Genomic DNA, 15,066 nt, shown 5'->3' on the forward strand with positions numbered 1-15,066 from the left:
AAAAGCTCTTTTTCCCATCCACAAATAGCTACCTTTCCCTATGCCCCAAGGGAACTAAGCATAGCTCAAATGAAGTTTAAAAAAAAAAAAAAAGAGATTTTTCCCAGTTGTAACTCAAAGCCTCTGCATATTCACACATGCACACAAAATAAAAAAGGAAGATGCAGAAGCATTCCTCCTGTCTGCCCTCTGAAAAGTCCTGTCGACCTGTTTTGCTCCCCAAAATGAAAACAGAACCCCATGAAAACAACTTAAAGGACAACAAAAAAACATTAGGAAAGCAACATCTGTTTTGCATTCTTGGCATCGAGTCTGTCCTTGCAACACAGGGTCTGACACAGATGTACAGGGTTATGACACCACTGAGTACTGCTTGATTTAAAATGGTGTAACAGAGCAGAATCAGGGCACTGAGCTCTTACAACTCTGTGCAGAGCTGCGGTGCTTGATCTCCTTTGCAGATGTGGGACTCAAACCCCACTGAAGTCTTAGGCATCTTTCCATTGATTGATGTGGACTGTGGAGCAAGTTGTATTCCTCCTCCAACCATTTAGAATTTATTATTGACTGGCCTTGCTCATCGTGTGTGTTTTTTGCTGTCTGTAAAGTCTCATTGCCCCGGTGTGTTCCAGTCAGCTGCGTTGTGCATAGCCACGCTCAGAGAAACTTCCAGATTATGCTACATTATTAGCCTCTGCAGTTTTTAAGTAAGATAAAATAGTAGCAAGGGGAGAGACATTTAAAGGTACTCAGAAAGACAAAAAGAGCTCTGATTTAATTGCAAAGAATCAATAGTAATGTAAATTTGGGAAGCCAGAGTTGCCACGAGAGCAGCTGTCTCTCCATGACTGCTGGGATGGCACAGAGGGAGCACATCTTTCCCTGTTTGGTTGCCCAACCACAGTCGTAGCAAAGTTAGCTCTCCTCGGCCCTGGCACGGCTTCAGGTCCCCGCGGAGCTGTGCCAGGTGGCGGTGCCACCGTGCAGTGTTTTCACCTGCCACTAGATGTCTGTGTGGGCTCTGAAACGTTCTCGAGGGGTGATGCCCCTGGTAAACACACAGGCAAAACTGGAGCACAGGCTGTGGGGAAGCCTTTTAGTTTGTGTTTATAATTGTAACAGCATTACTTTAATTAGGTCTGTGTTTAAGGCAATATGTGCTGTCTAAAACTAAATTCCAGCCTTTCTCATTTGAGGCAGATAAGGTGTTTTTCTTGTCCACATCTGTTGAAGACTGTTTCCTTTCTGTTCATGTGAAGAACTGAAATGTATCTTAATGCTGTGAAAGTTTTGGAGGCAGTTGCTGAAATGTAAAGTATGTTCATCTTCTTTTTATTCTGAAATGATGAAATACCAAAATATAGAATATCTTTTCCGTGAGTGAATTGCTAACACACATACATCAGCACATCTGGGCTCATGGAGGAAGGTAATGCATCAGATGTTAAGTTCAGTATATTAAAGGAAAACAAACAAACAAACAAACAAACAAAACCCCTGGACCTGGGCACAGAAATCTGTTTCCCAATTCTGTTTCTCAGCAACCCACTGGCTGGCCAGGGCAGCTGCACCTGTGACCAGCTCTTCTGCAGATATCTCCTGAGAAAAATGCAAAAGTAATCAGCATATGTTTGACTTTCATTTATCTCTGTCATCCGGGAATAAGATACAGATAGTATCAGGAGCAATGAAAGGTACATTCTGATATTATTTTCAAGTTTTTTTGTCTAGACAGAGAGGAGCAACCACTTGTATCTCTGTGGAACACACAGCCCCATTCCACACGCTCACATCCTAGGCTGAAGGCCAGAGGGAAGTAGTAGGCTGTCTATATTAAAAAAAAAAGTTTAAAACCACCACCCACTCATCAGGTGACTGGAGACTGTGGTTGTAAAATATGCTGCAGGCAGAAGTTCTGAAAAACCCCAGAAAGTGTTGAAAACATCTCTAAACAAGGTATTTTTCTCCTGCACCTTTCTTGCTAAAGGTCCCAATTGCTGCCAAGAAAGCTAGTGAGAATGTTAGCTGCCAAATAAAAAATTTATGACAGTGTTTGGCAAAGGATTGTATCACTGCTTGTTTTATACATTTCCACAAGTCTCTTGAAGGGCTGTTGGACACATACAGCTCAGTGATCACTGTGCTTTATCTCTTCTTTAATATATTAAAAAAGCAAGTTCCAATAAAGTATGGTTTAAACAATAGATTTTTTTCTTTTAATACCTTCCTATAAGCACTTGCTATGGTGAGAATATAATTTCTAAACAACATTCCATGAATTAAAATTGTTTTAAAAGCCCTTTACCTGACAAAGTTACCTGTACATAGTAAAAATACATGAATTTTTCAATTAAAAATGTATTGCTTTTGGAATTGTGCTTTTTATATGTAGGAGTCTGGGCCAATAAACTGTCTGTTAAAACATAAAGAAGTCTATTCAGTCAAAGTTGTGTCTGCCATTTATGTTTCAAAACCCAAGAAAATAATGTGTTTGTATTGCATTGCTCACCAATATCAATTAGGTTTTTGGCTCTATCATTAAATTAATGTTGGGGAGAAAATTGTTCGAGTGGATTTAGCAGAAAAAATATATGTTTAAATACAGAGTTGTAAGCACAGTTGACAATAATGATTAAGCTGGCCGATGCTGAAGCAACACCCTTAAAAATATTTTCCTCCACTGAAGAAACAAAATGGTCTGTCTCTGTCTTCTCAAACCCGTTATCAGATTAGGCTTCCAGCTGATAATTAGTGCTGTTTAACACAGATCTCATTGCTGGGAAATCTCAAAGCCTGAGCCGTTTACTTTTTCTCATTATCATGTGCTGCTGGAGGTGGGAGCTCTGGAGCAAGGAGCTGTACCCCCCTGCACCATTTTTGTCGGGAGACAGCCTCCTCTTCTCTCTGGTGGCCAGGAGTGGTGGGACACAGCTCTGGCTTGCTGTCCCTTCCAAGGGGACAACCAGAGCGGTCCCCAAGCTGCCCCAGGGCCCCACAGCTCTGTGCCTTCATGGCACCGCAAATACTCTTGAGCAGCCACCAGCACTACAGCTGCTGAACGTCTTGTGTATGCTTGTGCATTTCATGGTGTTTGATATAAAGTACTCAAGACAGACCAGCATTAAGAGGATTATTTCAGACAGCATTAGGAGTTAATTTACAGAAGATTAGCTCTAAATCAGGCAGATATCATAAGCAAATTAGCATCAGTTGTAAGAGATTCAGAATCAAAATGTGTGGTGGTTTTAGTTTTTCCCTGCATGTGCTTAGTGGAAGAGTAGTATCTTTATTTGTTTCCCCCACTAAGGTGTTACATCTCAAATAGTGAAGAACAGGTATACTTATTTTTTCCTACATGCACACTATTTATTATGATGCTGTTTATTGGCAGTGAAACTGCTTAGCTCCAAATACCCTTCCTCTGCTGAATATTTTATATTTCATGCCATTTCTTCATTGAGTAATGTTTTGTTTGGCCCTAGAAATGATGTCTCCATGGTGTGTTACAATATTTTAAATAGGTAATATGAAGCTTTACTTCTGAGTAACATAGTTAATCCTTTTTTTTTCTGTTAAAATGAGTCACATTCTAATGCCAACTCATAAAAATAAAGGAGTGTATAAAATGCTACATACCAGAGTGAAGATTATAGGTGCTTAAAAATAGCTTCCTTAATATTTAAGCTTGTAAATTATAAATTTGTTTTATTTCCATAGCAGTGATGGTTAATTTGTATTAAAAAGCAGATTCTGTTCTTCAATCAATTTTCCAGACAATTTTTTCTGGCTGCAGACAGACAGACATGAGCACCTATCCCATCCCTTCTCAGTATGGCAGTTTTGGGAGCATTTGCCCAATTAGTGGGGAAGATGACGAAATGGATTGGGCCATGATATTAAAGCCTGTGCCCTGAGTTGTCCTTGAGATTCTGAGAAGTTTTGAAGTCTACAAATGGGATTCCTATCTTTGGAGAAATTTGTGTTCTGCTGTCCAAGAGATTAAACTGCTTAGTCTTCAGTGTGCTCCTGAACACTTGGGGTTTTAACAGAGGAGGGAAGTCTGGGCGGTGTTTTTCACAATTTTTTCCCTCTCTTGATGGACCAAATTCCTCTTGACAAGGTTGGCCTGAGGTCATGAATGTCTCCCTGCCTTCTGTGAGACAGGAATCTCTGTGCCTTCCAGGAGATCATGAAGACTTACACCCACCCTAAGCCAGCTGGGCCTGCAGGTCCCTCTGGTTGGGAGACCTGCGAGGGGCTCTCGCACTGTGACTCTGTGCCCTGTGGTTTTACCGAATATTTGGAAGCTCGACGTGGTTGTTAAACTGAGGGGTCTGAGGTCATGACAAAGTAGAGGCTTCTCTGCTCCCCTAATAGAAATACTGTAACATGCTGGAAAGAAAATACTTTCATAGTGGCAAGTATCTCCAGACAACTAATTTGATAGTTCTCTATCACGTAAACCATTTGTGAATACATCGATTCTTTTTATTTTTCACTGTTCTGTCTTCACTGTTCCCAGGTTTTCTCTGAACCGGTTGGGCAAAAATTGATTTTTATTTGTTCCACTGGCCTTGTGGAAAATTAGCTTATGAACTGGTTTTTATAGGAAGACTCAAAGCACAGAAAAGGTTGAAAAATAAGCCTATAGCAGTCAAAATTGTTGTCTGAAATGTCTTCAGACTGGAAGGCTGAATTTATTGCTCAAAACAAGTACTAGCATTGTGGAGGTGTGCAGTCCTGCTCATTATCACTGGAAAAGGGGGAACCAAAAAGCACAGTAAAAAATTAAATTTTAATAATGCTCGTGATATTTTCTAAATCCTTCTTGACAGAAAGATTCTCATTATTTTTATCTGTCTCAGAGTAGGCTCTTTTAATGCCATCTCACAAATGGCCTTAGCCATGATTGTTTTCCTTTCTTTTATAGCATTTGAAAAAAAATGAATATATACCAAAAAAAATTCTATTCTATCATTCAAGAAGTGCCATGAAATGGTAACATTTTGGATAGCAGATCTTCAGGAACAATTGCTGCAGATGCCTTCAGGTTTTTACAAAAGAGGTCAACATTGTTAAGACAATTGTAGGAAACTTGCCATACAAAAAGATGCCCAGTCAAATATTGTGTAATCAGAAGAAAATAATGCAAGAAGAGTGTGTGTGTCCAGTCTCCAGCTTTGTCACAGCTAAAACCTGTAGATTAGTCATTAATTAAATTGAGGCAGGGTGAAAGACGTTACTTCCTTTCATCTGTTTAAGATATATCTTTTAGTGGCTTCTAATGATTATGGAAGTTGATAAGATGCAGACTTTTGACATTTTTGTTTTCTTTAAATTGCACAGAATGTAAATTTAACTATATTTATCATAAAAGCCAATATGAGATCTTGTACGTTCTTGTCATTTTATAGCTTGCATACATTTCTTCTGCTGGAGAAATAATTGCTTTAGCTTTGAGTGCTGACGAGGGGGTTGGGGCTTTTTTTTTCCTGTTAACTGTTTGGGGACCAGGGTTTCATGTACCCGACGTGCTGAAGAATGCCCCTGCACCGACAGCTGGGCTATCCACCCTCCCTCTGAGCTCTTGCTAAAGCTCTTGTAATGTTTGCTAAGGCCTATGGCTCTTAGTCATGCTCAGGTGACTAAATGTGTGATTTGTTCTTCTTGATACTTCAGTACCCTGAGAAAGGCTGGTTGGAGATTAAGACAACCTTGACTCCTTCCACTTGCAGTTGCCACTGTGCATGTGATCATCATTTAGTCTTGCCAAAGGGATCTGGGGTTGCCTGTGCTTTGCATGAAATGAGTTAGTCCCTCTCCCGTTTTGGTTGGTGAGTTTCCATGGCCCCAGAAGCCCCACTGTGCCTCCTAATGACAGTCATAACCTAATTGATTCCCTCTGTGGAAGGAGTGGACGTGGAGATGGCAGAAAGCTGAAGTTGCATCAAAACTGTGTAGAGAAAGGTTCTATGTCAGGGTCTCAGGAGCAGAAGGATACTTTTCATCCTTCAGAAATGCCTTCCCATGTGTTTTTAAAATAAGCAATGAATAAAATCTGGCTAGTACAAGATTTTCAGCACCCTTCAATTTTGTGTTTTGACCTTTAGTCCTACGTCTATGAGGTCCTCGATCAGGCTTTCCCTGTTACCATCTTTGATTTCCAATCATTCCTATAGATCTCTCTCCTTCCCAGGCCAGTCAGTCTCCTCTCCCTCCCCACACATGCCCCACTGATCACTTGGGTACAATTTTCACTTCCTGAAATGCTCCTTGAGAGAAGGCCCATGCAAGCCCCGGTGGCTACCAAATAACACTATACTCCAATGCTGTTCATTTGGAATGTGTTGCAAGAACTTTATTATTAATTAAATGTCTCCATAAGTATTTTAACTATCAGATATAATCAAAATAATTTTAATATATGGCAAGGTTGTCAGAAGATGACAAAGCAAGGTAAAAACATAGTTGAGTCAAGGAAGGCCAATGTGTTTCAGCAGGCGTTCAGCCAAGAGAGGGATATCCTTTCTTTTACTCCTCCAGAAAAACTGTCAAAGGAAAAGTATATTTGCTTCTGGTCAAAATTTAATGTGCAAATATAGGATCTATTAAAAAGAGATGATGGATCAAGGCCTTTACTGTCTAATTATTGATTAGCATCTTCTGCTTCACTGGTGAGTTTCATCTCTGCAATATTTCTGATTGATGGGAGATTATACACACTTTACAATATGCCAGTGCCTCTGTATGATTTTGCCTTCAGAGCTAGCAAGCTTTCTTGCCTGAGCCTCATGTTCAAGCTTTTAGAGATATTCATTCCTATGTTGTAGGCACCTAACCTAGCTAACCAGCACTCCTGGGGTGCCCATATGGCCAGGAGAAAGAGAGGGCAGTTCAGAGCAGGACTTGAGCTTATGTACAGGGAACTCAGAGAGATTAGCTAGATATAATTTAGATGTTTAAAGTGGGATAGTGTGACTACTTCCCTGCACCTGTTATTACATGACTCATTCTTTCATTCAGGGCCCAGGTGGAAACACATTGATGTGGTTTGAGTGTAATATTATAACTAGAGATTGGTATCCATGTTATTACAAGTAGACAGCCCCAGTCCTTAAGACTGAACTTTTAAACTAGAGGACATAGCACTGCACAATTCCTCAGTCCTATCAACAAAATCGTAGGTGCCCTGTATGGCCTGCTAGAAAATCAGCTAGAAATAGCCCATCCTTTCTTAATCACCAGCCCCCCATTTTTGAGGGTTTCATTTTGTTATCTGTTCAGCTTTCAGCAATTTTTATGGATTTTCCCAAGTTCTTACAAAGAGGCACCTTTGGGAAGGAATTCAGAGAATATGGAAGAGGCTTCTGCTAGGAACAGTCTGCAGACTGAAGATGGACCACAGGAAGTGTTGTCTTTTTGTCCCCAGTAAGCCCAGTAAGGATGGGGGGGTCCCATCCCCTCTCCACCACCCTCAAAGCCTTTTCACATCTAAATATGCAATGTCAATTACAATGTAATTAGGTCTTCTGGCTTGAGAACACAAAGACATAGACATATGTTCAGAGTTTGTGGTGAGGAAGAGGAAAAAAGCTTGAGTGTTTTCCAAATTCCTCACTTTTCCCATGGTCAGCTAGAGGAGGGCCAAGGAGTCATCTGCAAGTTGTGCAGATATTTTTTTCACTGGTATTTCTGTTTGCTAATTTCAGTCATTAATGATGAAAAATGTCTCGAGTCAGACACTTCCAGCCAGCTGTAATTCTGCTAGGCAATGTTCTCTTGCTCTTTTATTACAGTAGGTTGCCATGTCTTTATGTTTTTGCCACAACCTGTCTCATTCTTTTCAGTTGCTTTTATTTAGGAAAAGCATTCTTAAACCTGAAGATGTGAATGATTGAACAGCCCCCAGATACCCTGAACTTGAGATTTATCATTATGTATCTAAGGCTTTGCTTTACCAATCATAACATTTTATTCCCCTGTGCGGGGTTTAGCACTTCCGTTTGAAAACTCACCGTAACAAGGATGTCCTTATATATAGTAATAATTGTGTCTGTCCAGAAGCTATGTGAGTACAGCTATATTACTTTAAATGCACATTTAATTTTGCCTGGTATGTTTTTGCCTATTTGACTAGACCCACACTTAGTGTTTGTTTGAATCTGCTGATTTGCACATGAATATTGGACACTTAAAAATCACTTGCCACTGATTTGCATGCACCTATTTTCTTTCATGTTAGCAAAAACTGCCAATCAGAAATAAAAGGGCACAAAAAAATGCAATAGCCAAGTATTCAAAGTGACCATTTAAGATGTGATTTTGTGTACAGAGCAAGCCTTTCTGTGCAGTAAACTGATAGGAATCACTTCTAGTTAAATCATAAATACATATTACAGTGAAACACTGTTGGACAGTGCTCTGTCATCAATCAGTCTGTGTTCTTGAGGACACTATTTTTCAAGATGCCTCCTTTAAGAATAAAGCCCTGTGTTGTAATGAATGTGTGCTAACTGATCCCCCAAGCCATTTGTTTGGTTTTGGTTTTGTTTTTTTTTTATTTGTATCAGTGTCAGAGTTGAGCTTCTGTAGGAAATTTTTTTGCAGTATTTTATTTGTAGTCCTCAAGTTAAGGACACACTCTTTACACACCCAGAGTCTGCACTGGTTCGTTTATATCCTGCATTTTGTTAACATGTTACCGCGATTGCTGATTTTCATGACAATTGTTATTGTACCATCAGTGCTTAATGGCACGGCATCATTATTCAATGCTGGTCAATCAGGCACTAAGACATGTGCAAGACATCAGGCTGAACCCATATAGATGTCGTGCACTCCCCTGCTAATGAATGCAGTTTTATAGAAAGGTTTAAACACGGTTGGCATCCTTAATGTAAGGTTTGCAAAAGCTTATTTGGGAACTGCTTTGTGTTTATATGGAGTAGATCTAAACATGGCACAAACAGAGTTAGACCCATTGTGTGCGTGTGTGTGTGAAGCTAAGGACAAGCACGAATCCTTTGGGGGTTTGAAATGTGGAAAGGCAGCACAATTTCTGCCAGGGCAGCAGTGAGGGGAATGGATTTTCCAGGAGCATCAGTGTTTGGTAGCACATGTGGGACCTGTTCTGCAGAGTGGTGGTTGCCCTGTGCAGTGCAGCAAGGAGGTGATCCTCAAAAGCAGGTGGTGTCCTGAATTTGGCACTGGCTGGAGGCACCCTCCAGCACAGCAGTGGTTGGAGATTAGGCACTCTGACCATAAGGGTCAGGCATCTGGAAAGGTGGAGCAGAAGGAAACTCGAGAGGAGAGGGATGTGCTTTCTGTGTTATTAGTCCAGAGTGCCCTTCCAGTACGTCAGTTAAAGTTACCCTTGCGTCTGCTTTAGTTATGGTTTCTCTGTGGTTTTGCACCCAAATATTTTGGGCTGCTGTCCATAATAAACTAGATGGACAGATTAAAAGCACAGATTTTTTGTCTCTTCTAACTCAAAGTACAATGAGCCCTTGTGCTCCTGGAGCCTCGAGTATGAAAGGAACAGTAGACATTGGCTGTTAACGAGCTCCCGAGCAGGGCTCCAGCAGAACTTGGTGTGAATTCAGTGCCTGAGCTGCATCAACTAAATGGTTAATTCATCTCATATCAACAGCACTGTGATTCATAATGTAAACTTGAGGAATCCTTGATGTTTCAGTCACACATTCCTCTTAATTTGGCCATGCATTCTTTTAAAGCTACAGTGTGCTAACTTAATAAAATGCAGCATGCAAATGCACAAGTTTTTGCCTTCAGGCATTTTAGCCATGGATGTTTCAATGGGTGTCTTCTTTCAAGTATATATTCTTTCCTAAATTATTTACCCTGTAAACATGCTTTGCATTTTCAAAGAAAAATCTGGGCTTCCTCATTCACCAGATTTTGTTGAATTTAAGGTGTAATAGAGATAAAAGACTATCATCTGCTTCTTGTGAGCATGTTAGCCTTTGGGATTTTTTTTGTAGCGAGCTTAGGCCCCATTTTCTTCTCCTTTGGTATTATCACTCCCTCCCCCACTTAAATTCCTTGATGCTTTGCCTAGAGCAATACCCACTGGCAGTGTCTGGCTGTGACAGTACTATAGGCTTCCCTACAGATGGGTCCTGCCAATGCCAACCATTGTTCTACAGCTGTGAGCTGGCTTGACTGTCTTGGATCACTCAAAACCCCCTTTCCTCTTCCTTTTTTCTTTACTCTAAAGGGTCGTCCTTGCCTGTTGACTTTGAGATCTGAAATGTGCTGACACCCAGAACTTGTGTTCTCTGTCTTAACAGCAGCTCCCAGACTCCAATTTCAACAGGCACCACTGAGTCCTCCTTGGGACTGTCCTGCTGCTGCCAAAGAGCTCTGTCATTCTCCTCCCAGCCCCATCCTTTGGACAGTATGCAGTTAGTTTAATTTTACTTGCTCACTTGAAAGGAAAACAGTAAAACTCAATGTTATTCTTTTTTTAAAGATATAAAATTAATCTTTAACTGTGGGCTTGAATATTAAAAGTATATAATGCTTCAGTGTAGGAATCTGTTGATAATATCCATCCTATTTCATGATTAATTTGTTCCTTTTAATATGATATTCTTTTGCTGCACTGTGCAGACTAATTCAGATTCCTAGAAATTGAACTTTGATATGTATTTCCTAGATTCACACCGTAAGTGAACCTTCAATTAGCAGATACAGGTGGTGGCTGGCCTCACTCAGTGTTTTCTTGAGAAGGATTTTAGAGACACTGATTAAATAATCTTGCAATCAGGTGTGTACTGACAGGGTATTAAAAATAAATACTAAAAATAATGATGATTTGGGGGACTTCATGCTTCTTTTTTCTTTTTCTTTAGTTTTGCTTCTCAGACAATGCAATGATTTTTTCGGTGGGCCAGAGATAGGAGGAGTTGATTTAAACACTCAGTATGTTATGTATGCCTTTGCCTAACTATGTGTTAGATTAAGCGAGTTTCACTCACAGTTAATCCTTTGTAAATTAGCATTATGGATGCCTTGGGGCCCACATCCCACAAATAAAATGGTTGTCAAGCCAGCTGCACTGTGTATTACTTAAGGCTGAATGTTTTAAGAGTTTTCATGCTTTTAATCTATTTCACTGCTGAGTTTCAATTTTGCTGAGTGTCCTTTCAGGAGTGATGAGGGCGAGTGAGTAAATATATATTCTGGTTTTCATGCATTTGCCTGGGCAAATCGTTTGTTATCAGGTGTTTGGCAGAGAATGTCACACCCCGCCACAAAAGAGAAGCTTGTAAGTTCAGGTGTTAAATTGAAGTGCAAACCAACAAGAACCAAAAGCCCTTAATTAGCTTTATTTTGTTAGCCTGCTACACTTTTTTTTTTTTTTTTTAGGGAAAAAAAGAGTGAGAAACATCCCTCCCTCCTCCTCATCCTTTTGGCAGAGTAAATATTGCCTGTTAAGTTTGAATTAGCTGTCATCGCGAAAGAATTAATGCTGTGGTTGAGCCTTTCTAGTGAGGAAGGGAAAAATAAACGAGACAGATCTTAGTTCAGCTTTAAGTGATAAATGAGGACAAAGCAGCCCATTCATCTCCTGCTAGGAAAGTGGACACAAACACTAAAGCAGTTTTGCGGAAGACGTGTCAGCAAATGTGATCATTTTGTAACCTGTCAGGAGGATAGAGAGCTAGTCCTTTTAGAGTGTCACAGGGGAGGGTGTCTGTCTGATGTGACAGTTTTCATCCATCCATTTACTGCTTTTCCTTTAGGTGGGGGGTAAGCAAGGAGAGAGCTGGAGTTGGTTAAAACTGCATTTTTCTTTACACTTCCCAGTATAATTTATATGTATATCCACCCGCATCTAAATGAAAAACATTTACCAAGAAAAACTCCCCCCTGCTCTCTGGAGTTTCTTCTCTCTTTCACTGCGTGAAATATGCTCATTTTAACACATTACACTCCCTGTCTTCAAGTTGTACTAGGTTTGATGTTTCACATAACACAGTTTTACCTCTTCTTACCATTGTTTGGTTCTTGCAGACTTTGTTTTGTTTTGTTTTGCAGAAGCATGAGAAAAAAATTTATAACTTGGGGTGCTTTTATTGCACTTGGTTGTTGGGATTTTTTTTCTCCAATTTTTTTTTCTCCAATTCTGATGATAAGCTTCATGTACAAGTGTGTTTTGCAAAACTCCCTATTTATGAAGAGCCTGTGAAAATAATCTTCCTTCTCTGTGAAAATGGAATAACGAACAGTGAATTCTTACAATCCAAAATCCTCCTGTAAAATGCCTCAAATTCTACTGTTTCTTGATTTAGTAATTTTAATTGACCTATTAATTTTAGGAAGAACCTGAAGTGATGTGATGACTGATTTTAGAAGCAGGAATTTCTCCCAACAAATAATGGAAAAATATTAGGACTTTCTACTTCTGGCATTTTTTATTTTCACTAATCTTCATTTTTTTCATACTGCATAGAAATGTAACATTGCCTATTACCATAAGTAAAGGTATGCTACAGAGACAAGAGATGCTTTTACAACATAAGCTTCACAGTTTGACACTTGCTTCTTTATATCATCCTTTTCTTCAAAACTATCTTTTGTACTTTTCCCTTGGTATTTTAGTACAAGTGAGTATCTCATTGACATGTGTTTCCTTGAAATCTTGTTCCTTAATAGTAAAATCCCTTGAAAATTAATAAATTGTTTCTTTTCAGATTAAACTACTGAAGATTTCAGAATGGTTTTAAAAAATATAATGATATTTACTATTATAGACCACCCTGCTTGGATTGCATTGACTGAACACTATTTTTTTCATTTGTTCTTAGAAGGTTAATAAATTGGAACATAATTTATTTAATTTATTCTAATATGTATATAAATTTATGCATAATTCAGAAAATTCTACTTCTTTCTTGAATACAAAAGTTGGATTTAACAGCAACATAAAGATATGGTTGGAAGCATATCTTGGACTAGAAATTGGGAGAAGTAAAAAATAATCAAGATACACAAAATGGTAGAGGGAATACAGAATTTGTGGGCATATGTCTTTTCTCCTTTTTTTTTGTACACTTCATTTTATAATTTTTTATATGTATTCTGCTGTTTTGATTTATTTTGTTTTATTCACTGCAATTTTTTCTGTCTCTTCTGCTTTTTTCCAGGATCATCCAAAACCGGATTTTGATCGTTGTGCTGGCAGTCATCATCATCTTCACCACCATGATGGCTATTTATTTTTCTGTCAGGGGACGCTGATATCTTTGTTCTTCACTAAACAGCAACAAACTGCTTGTTCTGAGTAATTAAGACAAAGTGGTCACATGAATCATTCTCTTGCACTGACAGAGTCTCCCTCTCTTTTCCACTCTTCAACTCAGGTGCAAGTGGTGTAAAATATTTTGTATTATTGATGGCATAGTTGATGGCATGTGGGGCTATTTTTTTCTTACATATTTGTCCTTATCTGAGTGCTTTCAGGATCTTAATATTTGTTGGAGTGAGGGCTTGTTCTGGTATAAAAAGACTTAATATGTGTTGAATTGTTCACAGACAATTATCCTGTAAGTTGCCAGAGTTTCATGAGGGAAGAGGGGTCTTTGCACTTTTCTTGTGCTGTGCAGGGTGTATGAATATCAAGCAGTATCTGACCTTCTGTGATTTAAAATATAAGTAAAGCAAAGACCAAATGATGTAGAAAGTGAACCTGTCTCCTGTGACTAACTCCCAATCACACATTATCGTAGTAGATGTAACCTGGTTAAGAACAGTAGCTAGTTTTAAAAAGAGGGCAACCTTAGGATGGTGTTTAATATATGATGTAAATCCAAAATTCAATTTAACCGTTTTTTTATTTAAAATTAGGCTTTCTTTTCTGCTTATTCAAAGCAATTCCACTTCCATCAAGATCATGAAAACACATCACTTACCTAAAATGTAGTTATGGCTACAGCCCATCTGTTGAATCTCTTTTAAATCTTCCAGTGTTGAGATATGTACTGATAAGCATTTCACACTAGGCCCTTAATGAAGATATTTAAAGATACTTATCTATTTGTTGCTGATTGAAAAGAGATCTTAAGTAATAGTTCAGCAACAAATGTGTGATTATAGTGCATTAAACAATCTAGATTTTTAATACTGGCCTGACTATATTGAGACTGCATGTTGGAGTATTTTGAGTGTATTAAATTCTGATGTGATATTCCCCTTTTTAAACAGAAAGTGTAAAATGTTAATTTATATATGCTTTTAGCTGATATAATATATCATAGTTTCATCTACCTGTGTATAAATGAGCTGTTTCTCTTTTCCTATTGGCTGTGCTTCTCCTTGACAGGTTGAGGTCATTTGGCTTATATTTAAGTTTGCAACTCCAACAAAGGTCTATCACTGCTGATGTGATAAAGTTCATATTTTTATAATAACTTTTGAATTCATTATTTGCAATCCTTTACAAATATTGCAAATGAAGAGGAATATTAAACCCTTGGATTTAAGCCATTAAATGTTTCTGAAAGATGTTCAAAGAAATAAAAATCTGGTGACTTTTAAATTCCCCCCACATTAGGCAGAAGCTGAGCCCTGAATTTTAATGTGTGCCTTAGTATTTTTGGAGTTTTGGCATCCCTGTGGACTCTACTGATTTGCTGTGCTGTCCTTGGAGGCTGATTTTGGCCCTAAATGTCATCGTTTTCTCTACATAGAAACAAATAACTCAGTTAAAAGGATGTGGTACTAATGCCCAGCTAAGACATAGAAAGAGGATAATAAATGTAGAATAAAAGGATCCACAGGAAAAATGCTACTTACTGAAACAAATGCAAGCATGTAGGGTCAGCTCTGCTGTCTGAGTGTTACATGCAGCTCACAACAAAGTTTGGAAGTGGTTTATGTGCTGGGTTTCTCTACCAGCTCATGTCACTGGCTCAGGATGGTGCTGGAACAAAAGTTCCTGGGTAGCCCAGACCCAGGTTTCAGGAGGTGTTGCTCTGTGCAGCACAGTCATGTTCAGCTCCTCACCTTGATGGCCCTGCACTGTCACAGGGTCATGGGACC

At 39.0% G+C, this 15,066-nt stretch overlaps 1 protein-coding gene across 4 annotated transcripts in view; it reads left to right on the top strand.

Annotated features, from left to right (window-relative positions):
- The window catches only part of VTI1A (vesicle transport through interaction with t-SNAREs 1A), a 266,020-nt gene that overhangs the window by 241,448 nt on the left and 9,506 nt on the right, over positions 1–15,066 (top strand). For all 4 annotated transcript variants that reach the window (XM_071446308.1, XM_071446306.1, XM_071446309.1 and 1 more), the window contains one exon: positions 13,173–15,066. This exon is cut by the window's right edge and continues 9,506 nt beyond it. Coding sequence is in view for 2 of the 4 variants with exons in the window: in XM_071446306.1 (XP_071302407.1) it covers positions 13,173–13,266 (94 nt within the window). In the remaining 2 variants the exon portion in view is untranslated. The remainder of the gene's footprint in view (positions 1–13,172) is intronic.

This window comes from Agelaius tricolor, unplaced genomic scaffold, assembly GCF_023055355.1.
Source record: "Agelaius tricolor isolate 1412-34295 unplaced genomic scaffold, bAgeTri1.0.p SCAF_22, whole genome shotgun sequence".
NCBI lineage: Eukaryota > Metazoa > Chordata > Aves > Passeriformes > Icteridae > Agelaius > Agelaius tricolor.